Source organism: Panthera onca, chromosome F1, assembly GCF_046562875.1.
Source record: "Panthera onca isolate mPanOnc1 chromosome F1, mPanOnc1 haplotype 2, whole genome shotgun sequence".
In the NCBI taxonomy this organism is placed as follows: Eukaryota; Metazoa; Chordata; class Mammalia; order Carnivora; family Felidae; genus Panthera; species Panthera onca.
Genome location: NC_138355.1, coordinates 68155381 through 68169580, shown reverse-complemented (window position 1 = coordinate 68169580; position 14200 = coordinate 68155381). Strand labels below are relative to the sequence as shown.

General features: G+C 43.1%; 2 protein-coding genes across 2 annotated transcripts; both read right to left on the bottom strand.

Moving 5' to 3' along the window:
- Positions 1–1104: 1104 nt before the first annotated feature.
- LOC132686701 (olfactory receptor 6N1) lies at positions 1105–4199 on the bottom strand. Its single transcript, XM_060644580.3, has one exon. It carries the CDS (start codon positions 2382–2384, stop codon positions 1410–1412), a length of 975 nt encoding a protein of 324 aa, XP_060500563.2. The 5' UTR covers positions 2385–4199; the 3' UTR covers positions 1105–1409.
- Positions 4200–12157: 7958 nt separating this feature from the next.
- OR6N2 (olfactory receptor family 6 subfamily N member 2) lies at positions 12158–13995 on the bottom strand. Its single transcript, XM_060643172.3, has one exon. The coding sequence runs from the start codon at positions 13983–13985 to the stop codon at positions 12927–12929; it is 1059 nt and encodes a 352-aa protein (XP_060499155.2). The 5' UTR covers positions 13986–13995; the 3' UTR covers positions 12158–12926.
- Between the last annotated feature and the right edge of the window lie 205 nt (positions 13996–14200).

Below are 14200 nucleotides of genomic sequence, written 5' to 3'. Positions count from 1 at the left end.
ATTTTCATAGAAAGTTCTATAAAACTGCAAGTTTTCTAATAGTCAATACTTGACTTTCTATTCACAGTAGACATTCAGATGCATGATAACCTCTAACACCAGCTAATAATTCAATCACCATATACGTCATACGTTAAGCTATAGGATTATTTTTCACATATTCTCATATGTTTAAGGAAATAAGTAGCTTGAAACAGAATAAAGAAGATGTCCAATGTAAAAAGTAATCGTATTTCTTGCTAGTGGTTAGACTCCTACACTCTCCCTGTGAATGGATGTCAAGGCCACCAAGACTGACATGCACAACCAGGCAGAACCCAAGTGCAGTCAGCTAGCTGACTTCTCAAGTACGTCCTCTGGCTCCCTGATTCCTGTCCTTTGGGGAAAAGTATCCGGGAAGTACTTTTGCTTAATGACATTTTCCTGGGTATTGTTCTAAGGCTCAGAGTAATGAGAGGTTTGGGGCAGATACACACACGCACACGCACACACACACACACATTTTTATGTATACACACATATATACATACACATACATGTATATATATATATATTCTTTTTGAAAGAGAGAGAGCATGAGTGGGGAAGGGGCAGAGAGAGGGGGAGAGAGGATCCAAAGCAGGCTCTGCCCTGACAGCAGCAAAACTGATGTGGGGCTTGAACTCACAAACTGTGAGATCATGACCTGAGCCGAAGTTGGACTCTCAACCAACTGAGCCACTCAGGTGTCCATATATATATATATATATATATATATATATATATATATATATTGTTATCAGTTGTATCCCAGACACTTTACCTGTGGTATACAGACCTTATCACTAACTCGCAAAATAACCTTCAAAAAATGTTTTTAACAAATGGTGAAATTAAGACTCAGAGAGTTTGAGTTACTCACTAAAGATCGTGTCATCAAAGTAACTGAATGAATTAGTATTTAAACCCGCATGTATACAGTCAAAAACACGCTGTCCTCTACTATACTGGTGTTTTCCATTTCAATACACAAACAAATGGTATACATGCAATACCATTTAAGTGTAAATGGTACACGAAAAAAAAACAGTTATTTTTTGTTCTAAAATGTATCTCAATATTATTCAATATTATTGTTTAGAATACGAGTAAATGTATTTACATTAAATATTCATCAAATTTACTGTATATTGACATATAGTAGGTAAGGCCCAGATGTGACGAAATTCCTATGTATGGTATACAAACATCTGAGATTTGAAAACCACATTCCAATCTCTGGTCTCTGGCCGCGTGTGGCTCCAGTGTGGCGGTTATGTGGACGCTGAGAGCCAGGCAGCACTTGCCCCAGTTCTGTATCCCACGTAGAAAAGCACTCAATGCTTGACTTCTCATCTGCGGTGACTGGCGACCCCCTGGGTCACCGTACCTCATCTTCTCCCTTGGCCTGCCTTCCCCACCTTCACTTCAATAAGTATCCCTGACCTCTTCAACTGCCTCCTCACGGCCTCCTTAATATCCTTGTTGCGCAAGCTATAGACGAAGGGGTTGAGGAAAGGTGTGAGCACCGAGTAGATCACAGCCAGGGCGCGGTCACAGTCCAGTGAGTAGCTACTCTTCAGCCGCACGTACATAAAGAGGATGCTCCCGTAGAAGATGAGAACCACGGTCAGGTGGGAGGCACAGGTGGAGAAGGCCTTGGTCTTGCCTGCAACTGAAGGAATCCTGAGCACCGTGCGGACGATCTGGACGTAGGAGCTGAGGATCAACAGGAAGGTGGCCAGGATCTTGCAGGAGTTGATAGCAAAGTCCACTAGGACGTTGATAGATGTGTCAGTACAAGCCAAGCTCAGCACGGGCGGGAAATCACAAAAGATGTGTTGAATGCGATTGGGGCCACAGAAAGGGAGACGCGACACCAGGGAAATCTCAGCCACCGGCCCAGCCAGACCTCCCAACCAACAGCCAACGGCGATCTTGGCACAGCGTGCTGGGGTCATGAGGGTGGAGTAGTGGAGGGGCCGGCAGATGGCTAAATACCTGTCATAAGCCATAGCTGTGAGGAGATAGCACTCAGTGGCCCCAAGAGAGTGAAAGATGTAGATTTGCAGGAGGCATCCGGAGAAAGAAATGGTCTTCTCCTCCCTGAGCAGGTTCGACAGCATCTTGGGGACCGTGGCAGCCGTGTAGCCAAGCTCCAGCAGGGAGAGGATGCTGACAAAGTGGTACATGGGTGTGTGGAGCTGGGAGTCCAGGCGGACCACTAGGAATACCAGCAGGTTTCCCAGTACGGTGGTGACATAAATTAGAAGTAACAAGACAAAGAGGTAAACCTGGACACCCTGGAGATGGGGAAAGCCCAAGATGATGAACTCTGTTACCTGGCTCCAATTCCCAGCATCCATGGCTCACCATTCATATTCCTAGACTGTGAGGCATGGAGGGATGAAGAAGAAAGTTGAACCACAGAAATCCTAAGGACAAGATCCCTCAAAGGACTTTATCTCCCCTCTGCCACCTCCAGAGTAAAGGGCTCCCAGCAAATACGTTAAGAGGCCAGAGTTTGGATCCCTTTCTAGCCCTTACCATTGTCAGCAGCTTCCTTCAGAGTATCTGCTCTTATAATCAGACTCTAAGTCCGTCTCTGGTGTCACAGCCCATTTTTTGGCCTCCATAATCCATTGTGTAACCCGGTTATCTTGCTTAATGGAAACTATACAGGTTTTGGAAACTTCAGTATTCCTCATCCAAGGTTTATCTTATTATTTACCTATATTCCTTGTCATTTATACTGATAAAATATCGTAGTATACTGGACCAAGATTACATCATTTCAGTTATATATTTTGATTTGTAATTTCAGTTTATTTTCTTCCTCAACTTTCTGGATACCAAAGCATCAGCCCTTTCACCCTCGGCTCCCTCTCATTTCCTCATGGAGACTCGGGTCTGGCAGCATCCTCCAGGAGCAGGTAGGTCAGGGTTTCACCTGTCTCAGACTCGGGGGTGAATCTCAGTCAAGGCAAGGGGGTTTGAGTTAATATAAGAGCCACAGAAAACAAGGGGGCAAATCTATGTCTTTGCATTTCTATTCCCAGCTGTGGCCACTTTGTTGGTCCTTCCTTCCGCTTTCCTCCTCCACCAACCTGGAGTGTGTTCTTCTGGTTTACTGCTTTTTAGATGGCAAATATTTAACTTGTACTGAGAGGTCCATGTGACAAAAATTTATTGAACATTTTCTGTATTGGAGGTATTGTTCCTAGAACGGGAGCTAAAACAGTAAGTGAAGCTAGGCAACTAATATTCTACTAGAGAAAATAGAGAAGGCCACTCATTGCCAACCAGCTCTGTATTGGAACACAGCATCATCACAGAAACGTGCTCCTGTTGTCACTTGTTAAACAAGTAAAAGACAAGCCCCCCAAATTCCTTCTCTTGACTCACTTATCCCAGAGCCGCTGGTCCGTTTCCTCCCCTGTTCCTGCAACAACACCCCCCCCCAAAGAGCTGCCTCCACTCTCATTCCTAATGGTTGGTTTTCTCTTAAACCTTTCCAGTCAGACCTTCACCACCTACCGCTCCATCAGACCACCCCTCTTCACACACATGAGTTATCTCACATTTACCACATCCAGTTCCTGTTCCTTAGCTTGCCCAGGCTATCCTCCAGCCCTGACAGAGGTCCCTGTCCTGACCTTTGACACACTCGCCTCATTGGTTCTCAGGGCTACATCTTCCTATCAGAGTGCCATCATTCAGCTTCTTCCTACTTGACTGGTCCCCCCTTACCTCCTTTGCTAGTTCTTTCTCCCTGACCTACCTTCCTAATTCACAGCGGTCAGTGTCGGTTCTCCTTTTTTCCTTTCTCTGTAAACTCACTCCTTGGTCGATGCCATCCAATGTCATGACTGAAAGCACCACAGATGTTTAGACAGCTTTCTAAATAGACTCCCCAGCCAACACGGTCTCCCCGACTAGGCCTCGCCTCTCCCACATGGACCGTCACAGTCTTGCAGCTCATGGACCCAAATTCTCACAGTTGTCATTGCTTCTGTATTTCTGCCAAATCCGGGAGCTGGTTTTCACTGGGTTCGAGCCATGACCTCGCTCACCTCCATCACTGTAATGGACTCCTAACAGATCCTACTTGTGTTGGTCCGTCTGTAGCCTGTCCTCGACACTGCAGCCACATCTGTCCTTTCCATTTCAAGTCAGGCCCTGCCTTCACTGCTCAAACCTCTTCAGTGACCTAACAGCTTATAGTCTTTGTTGTAGCTTTCTCTTCCTCGAGCCATCTTCTGCCAAATCTCCCCTTGGGTAGCTTTTTCATTTGTTCCAAGCCTTGGTACAGATCTGCCCTCCCCAGCAGCCCTGCCTGAGCTGCCCTAAATAGAACTGGAGTCTGCCTCCTTCCCCACGCCCAGGTCCTGTCCTAGCACCACCTTTCTGTACTCCCCATTTAATCCTTTCCACGGTACTTATGTGTCCTAACGATACAAATGAGCTTACTTGTCATCTCAACTATTTGTGGTTTCTCTCCCCTATGACAACGCAAGCTCCACCAGGGCAGGGAGATTTTCTGTTTTGCTCCCTGATGAATCTCAGGTGCCTACAGTTGGGTCTGGACCATGATAATGAATGAATCAAGAAATATTTGTTACATGAAAAAGCAAATTGGGTAAGGTAGCTAACTGCTTATTTGCATATGCAGGAGGAGCCATGAATGAGCCCTGGGCTGGAAGTGGAGATCAGGACCACCTCACAGAAGACATCATTTTTTTTTAAGTTTATTTATTTATTGAGGTGGGGAGGGGAGAGAGAAACTTAAACAGGCTCCATGCTGATGCAGGGCTCAATCTCATCAACCATGAGATCACGACCTGAGCCAAAATTAAGAGTTGGATGCCCAAGCAACAGAGCCACCAAGGCACATCAGAAGACATCATTTTTATTTGAAGTAAAGGGTCAGAACTTCCAGGTGGAAAAAAACACAAGAAAGGTATTCTAGGCAGAAAGGAACACTTGCTCAAAGGCAAAGTGTTACAAACGCATCCAGTCTCCTCCTCTGTTCTCCAAGCTGCTTTTCACTTCTCCCTCTCATCCCATCCAAACCTACGTTATTTACCCTGCTTGCTCCTGGCTGCACCGTCTTCTAAACCCAGGCAACATGCCATCTTCCTGTGCCGAAACTTTCTCATTCCAAAGATAGGATGTTTCTCTACTAAGATGTCAGAAGACCATTTCCGGGCAGGATCCTTCTGAGTGATCTTGCTTCAGCAAAGCCTTAATAACCATCTTAATATTAGAGATTTCCCCTTTGCCTTAGTTTTCTTTGCTTCAAATGCATACCTGCCCATTGTCCAATTCTGCCTTTACCTCCTTCAAATCTTAGGTGCAGATGTGCCTCCTATAAAACATCATCCCAACATTTCTATCCAACTCAGATCATATTTATTCTAGGCTTTTTACATTCCTTCCCCTTCAAGTGTAAATATAAAGTTTCTGCTCCATCTCTGGCCTCCCAACCACACTCAAGATGAATTGTTTAGTGACCTTAGCTAAACTTCCAGATATATGGGGGCTGGCCTCAAGGTTGAATAATGGAAGGCAACGTCTTGCCCTTTCCTTCCTCAGAGGGTAAGGTTTCCACATGACTCCAAAGACTTAGTCTCAAGCTACAGAATAGTCCCCCTTATCCACGGTTTGTCTTTCCACAGTTTCAGTTACCTGTGGTCAACTGCCATCTGAAAGCAGACGGTCCTCCTTCTGACCTATCATCAGAAGGCCACTAGTAGACTAATGCTGTGTCACAACGCTTACGTCATTCACCTCCTCCATCTCATCACCTAGGCATTTTGTCATCTCACATCATCACAAGAAGGGTGAGTACAGTACGGTAAGATATTTTGAGAGAGAGAAAAGCCACATGCACATCACTGTTATTACCGTGTATTGTCATAATTGTTTTATTACTGTTGTTGGTAACTCTTATTGTTTGTTAAATACAAATTTAACTCTATTTGTAAATTAAACTTTATCATAGGTATGTATGTATTGGAAAAAACATAGCATATATAGGATTTAGGACTATTTGTGGTTTCAGGCATCACTCGGGGTCTTGGAACGTATCCCCTAGAGATAAAGGACCTTGTTTCTCTGCTCGCTGATGTCCTGCTGACATTCACTCCCTGGATACTCCACCTGGGAAATCGAAGTCAGCATAACCAGGTCAAGCATTATTTCTCCCTGAAACTAGTTCCCCACACCTGCTTCAATCCCCAGGTCACAATTCACAGAGATTCTGGCTACTCATCTCTCTCCCTCACACCCCACCCAATATAGCAAAAAAACAAAAAACAAACAAACAAACAAAAACCTGATGGTTTCCCCTTACATTATCTTTTTAAAATTATTATTTAATTTTCTTTTAATATTTCTAATTACTGTTTTAATTCAGTTTCCAAAACTGAGAGATATTGAGTCAGTGTTGGAAGAAACTTGAGGAAATACCAATTCTCTTTGGAGCTCCCATAATCTTGGGTTTCATTGGATCATGAAAAATATCTTTTTTTAATATGAAATTTGTTGTCAAATTGGTTTCCATACAACACCCAGTGGTCATCCCAACGGGTGCCCTCCTCAGTGCCCATCACCCACTTTCCCTTCCCTCCCACCCGCCATCAACCCTCAGTTTATTCTCCATTTTTAAGAGTCTCTTATGGTTTGGCTCTCTGCCTCTCTAACTTTTTTTTTCCTTCCCCTCCCCCATGGTCTTCTGTTAAGTTTCTCAGGAGCCACATAAAAGTGAAAACATATGGTATCTGTCTTTCTCTGTCTGACTTATTTCACTTAGCATAACACTCTCCAATTCCATCCATGTTGCTACAAAAGGCCAGATTTCATTCTTTCTCATTGCCAAGTAGTATTCCATTATATATATCAACCACAATTTCTTTATCCATTCATCAGTTGTCAGAAATTGTGGATCATGAAAAATATCTTAACTGTATCAGACATTCCCATGAATTCATAAAAATAAAAGATCTTTTAACACTACCACAAAAAAAGAATAATAAGGAGGCTGAAGTTTCTTGCCCCATAAGACAATTCTGTCTGTTGTCAAAGAACTTCAGTCTGTAAACTGAGTCCTTCCAGTGACCTGAAGTCTGAGATCCACCCATTATCCCTACTTCTGCTTACAGAAAATCCCTGTCATTCTGGTCCAGATTCGTGCTTTAGACACTGTTTTCACCATCATCATAGAAATTTCACCGTTTGCCAAATGGGTCCCTGTACTTCGTTTTAATCTTTTTGTTTGCAATGCATCCCCCAAGACACTTCTTCCCGAGTCAGTCTGTAGACATCTAACCATTTGGGGGTTCAAGTCCACCACTGTCTTTCCTTGAGCGTCAATGGTGAACACCAGTCTCCCCCACCAATCTCCCCTGCTGAATTCCCAGTAGTCCTTCCTCACTTTGCCTCCGACTATACCCTGTCAAGTGCTGCAGTGTTTTCCATTCATTATTTTATTCCAAAGCAACTTTCTGTGAGGATTTTGAAATTAAAGATGTCTCACTTTACGTCCCGCCTCCCGGAGGATTTGGCACAGCGACCGATGTCCCAGTTGTGGTAAGAAATGAAAGAATCGATGGCAGCCAGGATGATTTGTCCAGACCCTTATCTCACAACTAACTACTCGTCTCCTCCCTTCGGTCTCCTGATATTGGAATTAGATCTCTCATGAAACCTAACACGTGCATCTCATGTATGAATTAGCAGTTATCTTACGCGGGTCCTTTTCAAACATACTGTGTTCCTCTTACTCCAAAATGCTTTTAGAACAAATCTTTTTCATTCTATGCTCTAGTTCTCACCATTGCATTCTCCATAGTATCTAATTATTTAGGCATAGGGCCAAAGCGCTGGGTCAGGAGGGGATTCCATTTTAGATGATCTCATTCTGTGTCTTCATGGCGCAAGAGAGGAAACTGGGACCCAGACAAGGGACATGGCTTGTGCAGGATCATACTAGTTTTAAAAGAGCCCTATTTGCTCATTCTGCACGCAGACTGTATGATAGCATTAGGAAGGCAGAATATCTGTGTATGTTTTATTTTAAATAGGTTTCATGTTCTGAATGATATGTCTGTGGACCCTAATTATCTGATACTTCTCCTTAGTTCTGAATTCCCTCAGTTTCTTCCCAGTGCCCCAACCAGAGAAGGACCTGGGGGCAAATGTGCCTGAGCGACAGCATCCTTACCCAGAGCCCAATGGTGGGGAGCACTCTGCACGTCTTGCCACGGGCAGTCCAGTCATGGCTCAGAGTCTGGAGCTGGGAGAAAGCTCTCTGCTCACTTCTTCCCCTCTCATTTATGGTCACATGGGGCACCCCCGGAGCTGGAAGGGATTGAAGCACTTTGATGGGGCCCGTGGGAGTCCGTCCCAGCATGAGGGACTCCTCTCTCGTGACTGTGTCCTTGATAGGTCCTCATAGAGACAGAAGCCCCTGGGCCTTCGGAGCAGCCCTCCTGGGGTTTTCAAAGTGCTCTCTCAGAGAGGGAACTGAGACACAGGAAGTTCACTAACCAGTGGTCCTTCATCACCTGTGAGTTCACCTCAGTAATAGGAACTACCCGCCCGGCTTGAGATAGAACATCTCTCAGGGAGATGATTTTCTTCGACACAATACAGTCATTGGGGTGGGGGTTTGGGCGGCAAACAGGGTCCTGCGAGAACCTTTTTCTCTTGTGGGACCTGCGAGAAAGCACATACCTTCCAATCATAACAGGGTCTTTCTAAAATGTGACTGGCTTCTTGGACCCTGAGTGAGGGCAGGGATGGGCTGAGGACACAACACTCGAAGCAGACCCTTGATCCTGCCCTTTGTTCCTACCTACAGTGGTCTTATCTTCGCTTGCACATGGGAGCCACCCCTCTACTCTCCTGTTATCTTGCCCGGAAAAGAGCCTTGCTTCGGAATTTTGGATTTAAATCTCAGTTGTTCTTCCGGCTATTTATGTGACATTGGCTGCCCAACGGAGGGTTTGATTTCCTGTATTTCATAGGGAGAGGCCACAACTTGCCTCATATGACACTCACTGAGATGACCATGAGCAAAAGACAGACAGTAACAAGTGGGGGTGAGGATATAAAAATTAGGACCCTCGGTACCGCTGTGAGAATGTAAAATGGCGCTGTCACCTTGGAAAGCAGTTGAACCGTTTCCAAAAAATTTAAACCTGCCGCCACCATATGACCCGGTCATTCCACTTCTAGGTATGTCTACCCAAGAGAACGGAAGTAGAACTCGTACACAGAGGCACTGTCCACAACAGTCAAAAAGTGGGAATGATCTAAATGTCCATCAAATGATGGATGGACAGATAGAATATGGTATATCCACACAATGGAAGATTATTTAGCATTAAATGTATGTTAGCATTTAACTTAAGTATTGATGTGGCTGGATTAAAATCTATGTTACAGCATGGATGAACTCTGAAAACATTACGCTAAGTGACAGAAGCTGGTTGAAATAAGAACACATATCCTATGAGTCCATTGCTATGCAATGGCCAGAAGAGGCAAATGCCTGGGGTAGGGGGCCGGGGGAGGATAGGGTGAGGCAAATATTCTACAATTAGATTGCTATGATTGTTGCACAAGTCTGAAAATACACTAAACATCACTGAGTTGCACAGTGTAATAGGTGAACTGTATGGCATGCAAGCTGTAGCACAATAAAGAAAATAAACATTTTTAAAGAGGTGAAATAAAGAGATTTTCAGGAAAAGAGTGAAAGAGATTACTGTCCGTAGACATGCATTGCACGAAATAGTAAAGAAAACTCTTCAAGCAGAAGGAAAACAATACTAGATAGAAATTTCAAACCACACAAGGAAATGTAAGACCACAACAAAAAGCGTAAGGCAAATACCTAGCATCAAATTGCGGTGTATTCCATAGCAGCCGAGAAAGTAAAAGATCTACAGCAAAATAAGACAGTAGAGGTGAATCTCGTAAACATGATGCTGAGTGAAAGAAAGCAGAAACAGAAGCCTGTAAATTATCGGAACCGATTTCTATAAAATACCAGAACATGTAAAATCCACCTTCAGTGTTAGATGCCGGGTTAGATGTCCTGGGGCAGGAGAGGAGTTGTGTCGGATGTGAAGGAGCGTGGGGGAAATTTTGGAGATGTCTCCGAAGTTCTGTTCTGAATGTCCCTACATAAAAGTTTATTAACCTGTGGAAGTTCACGGAGTAGCACACTTATGTCCTGCACGGTTCTCTGTATGTAAATTTCAATGCCTTTGAATATCGGTGGTCCCCCATCCAGCTTGCACGTTTTCATTTCTTTGCCAAGTTGTAGATTCCGTGTAATACAAGGGTTGTGGTTCCACAAACAGTGGCTGCACGTGGGTCATAATTTACTCGAGTGTAGCAGAACAAAAACAAAATCAGAGTGGGTGTAAAACAAACTAGGAAACAGGCCAGAAGAAAGGAGAGTGTTCTCTTCTATCACTTCTGAATGCTTTGCTTTCTGTTTTCCATGGAAATTTTGGTTCTGCTATATTTAACGTAAGCATGGGGGGGCTGGATGAGAAAGGAAGATGATGGCTTTCTCAGAAGTAGGAAGTAAGAAGGGATAGTGGTGTGAAAGCTTCCTGCTCCCCATACATGTCTAAGGACCATATAGAGAAGTAATAGTTGCAATACACAATAATATAGAGAGAAAAATGGATACAGAAATAAGAAAGGTGAGGCATTAAAATATAGGCAAAGAAATACTAAAGCAGTCTCATCTATAAATGAGGATCATGGTTTCTTCCCTCTTTGTTCCAAGGAGTTTTGAAAGTTACATATATGTGTGTTTATATGTTTGCATACTATATATATATATATATATATATATATATATATATATATATACACACACACACACACACACACACACAGAGTTTTTATAACTTCATATCCATATGCTATACATAAGAAAAATAGTTTCAATGTTCAATTAATCTGCATGGCTAAGAAAGGTCTTATATTTGAGGTAATTGTTTGAACACCTAGAAAATGTAATAAATGTATGAGGAATCTTAAAAGATTCTGGGAAATTTGTGACTCAGAAAAAAACTCTTATGTTTGTGATAAATTACTAGCCTTGGAATTCCAGGCCCCCCAAAGAACATCTAAGAAAGTAAAGGGTTAAATGGGGTCTTAGAACTGTATCATGTTAGCAGGGAACGTCACCTAACGCTCGCTTACTTGTCCACCACCGTTTGTGAATAAAGAAATAGAGATCCAGAAAAATCACTGAGAGCAGCACACAGTTAGTGGTTAATAAGGGTTAGTTGTCAGTTATTAGCCAAAAAGTGTTAAATGGCAAAGTGTTACATGGTTACAGACAAGTTGAGGCTGGTTGTGTAGGAAACACAGGTGAGTTCAACTGGTGTGGATCAAAGCATTCTAGGAAAGAGTGGGTTCCAGTAGTGATCAAAGTAGGGATCAAAATGTGTGAGTGATAGGAGTAGGTAAGATTGATTACATTTTTCATTCTTGGCATTTTTATTGATACTCAGCACGTTTAAACACTCGTTAAATTCTGGACATACAGTGAATAACAAAACTGACATGATTTCAGACCAAATGCAGTTTATGGACTTGTAGGAAAGAATGACATATAATATCTATATGATACCAATATCTATACCTATCTACCTACATATACACATATAAGTTGTAGAACACATTTTGAAGAAAGCAAACATAATTCAAAAGAGAAAAAAAAATGAGTAACATACATTAGGTGGGCGTTCAAGAAGTCCTCTAGAAGTTAATGTCACTTGAAAGTGACATTTGAACAGAAACTCACACAATGAGAAGGATTGAACCAAATGAAGGTCTGGTGGGAAATCGGTGCGAATTCTCAGATCCATTCAAGTCTTAATGCATTTGAAGAATTCAAAGAGTTCTGTCATAGGTACGAAATTGAAAGCCATAAGGACACCTCAAGCATCAAGTAAGATAGGACAAAAAAGACAGAAAGATGGAGTCAATGAAGAAGGAGAAAATCAAGAGATAATGATGCAATCAAAGCAAAGAGACCACTTTTTAAAAAAGAATTGGTCATGTATATCAAGAGTTCAAGAAAGATGAATATCATACGATTTCACTTATATATGGAATTTATGAGACAAAACAGATGAACATAGGGGAAGGGAAGCAAAAATAAGATAACAGAGAGGGAGACAAACCACAAGAGGCTCCTAAATACAGAGAACAAACCAAGGGTTGCTGGAGGGGCGTTGGGTGGTGGGATGGGTTAAATGGGCCGGCCCTTGTTGGGATGAGCACTGGGTGTTATATGTAAGTGATGAGTCACTAAATTCTATTCCTGAAATCATTATCACACTATATGCTAACTAATTTGGATTGAAATTTAAAATAAATAAATAAAAATATATAAGAGGAAAGACAAGACGAGTCTAACAGATAAGGCAGCATGGAAGTCATTAATGAGCTTGACACAATATTTTTTGAAAGCTCTGAGCCAAAGCCAGATGGCAGTGGGTTGCAAAATGTGTAGGGAGTGAAGACGAGGAGGTAGACTGTGTCATTAATCACGTTGAGAAGTTTAATTGGAAATGAGAGCTTAAGAAATAGACCTGTAGCTGGCTGGGAATGTATGCCCAGGGAAATATGTGTGCTTGTTTCTAAGAAGGAAGATTCTAAAGTATTCTTAAATGCTGAAAGCACTGATCAAGTGAAAAATGGAAAACATAAAGACGTAGGAAATAAAAGAAAAACGTACTTTGAGAAGGCAAGAGGAGATGGGATCCATAGCATGTGTGATAATGGGAAGATTATTCAAGGCCAGGACCAAGGTACATAGAACGTTTCTGAGGCCAACCCTAAAATGGAAGAAGGACCTTGGTAGAGAGTCAATGGTGAGCCCTTCCTGACTTCTGGCAGATGGTCCTCTTGATGGCCTTAATGAGTTCCTTGTTACGAAGACTGTAGATAATTGGGTTGACGAGTGGTGTTAGTACAGAGTAGACTACAGCAAGTGTCCGGTCAAGGGTCAGGGAATAGCTCTTCTTCAGGCGCACATACATGAAAATGATACTCCCAAAAAAGACGAGCACCACAGTGAGATGTGATGCACAGGTAGAGAAGGCCTTCTTTCTTCCTTCTGCTGTTTTTATCTTCAGTACAGCACTGATGATTCTTCCATAAGAAACCATAATAAAGAGGAAGGTGATAAGGATGATGACGGCATTGATAGCAAAGTCCACAAGGACATTAGTGGATGTGTCCTTGCAGGCCAGGCTCAGCAGAGGTGGGAAGTCACAGAAGATGTGTTGAATTTCATTATAGCCACAAAAGGGGAGCTGGGAGACCAGGATGACTTCAGAAATGGGACACAGGAAGCCACAAGTCCAACAACCAGCAGCCAACTTGCCACAGAGTGTCGGGGTCATAACTGCAGGGTAGTGGAGGGGTCGGCAGATGGCCAGGTATCGGTCATAGGCCATGGCTGTAAGAAGGTAGCATTCAGAGGCCCCTAGGGAGTGGAAGAAGTAGGTCTGAAGGAGGCATCCAGCAAAAGAAATGGTCTTCTTCTCACGGAGAAGATTGGCTAGCATGTTGGGGATGGTGGTGGCCGTATACCACAGTTCCAATAAGGAGAGTATACTGACAAAGTGGTACATGGGTGTGTGCAGGGCTGCGTTCAGTCGTATGGCCAAGAAGGTGAGCAAGTTGCCGCAGAAAGTGAACAGATATGCCAACAGCAACAGGGCAAAAAGCCAGCCCCTGACATGTCCCACTTTGGGGAAACCAAGGAACACGAACTCAGCCAGGCTCGAATGGTTTCTCCGTTCCATGGGAGGCTGGGGTGGGGAAGGGAAGGAGAAGAAACTGAGTGGAGGTGACCGCCAAGCCCAACTCAACACTTCATTTCTCTTTATTGTGTTTTTAAATTTATTTAAAGGCCGCATTTTATTACTCTTTTTTTCATTAAATTTTTTTTAATGTGTATTTCTTTTTGAGAGTGAGAGGGGAGGGGCAGTGAGAGAGGGAGACACAGAATCCCTCATTTCTCAGACCAGGGTGACTGAGAGGCTTCTCAGAGGAGGAAGCTCCAGAACTTTCCAGGCACAGTAGCAGTTAGTTAGAGAAATGAAGAAAATAGACAGTTCAGACAAGAAGTACA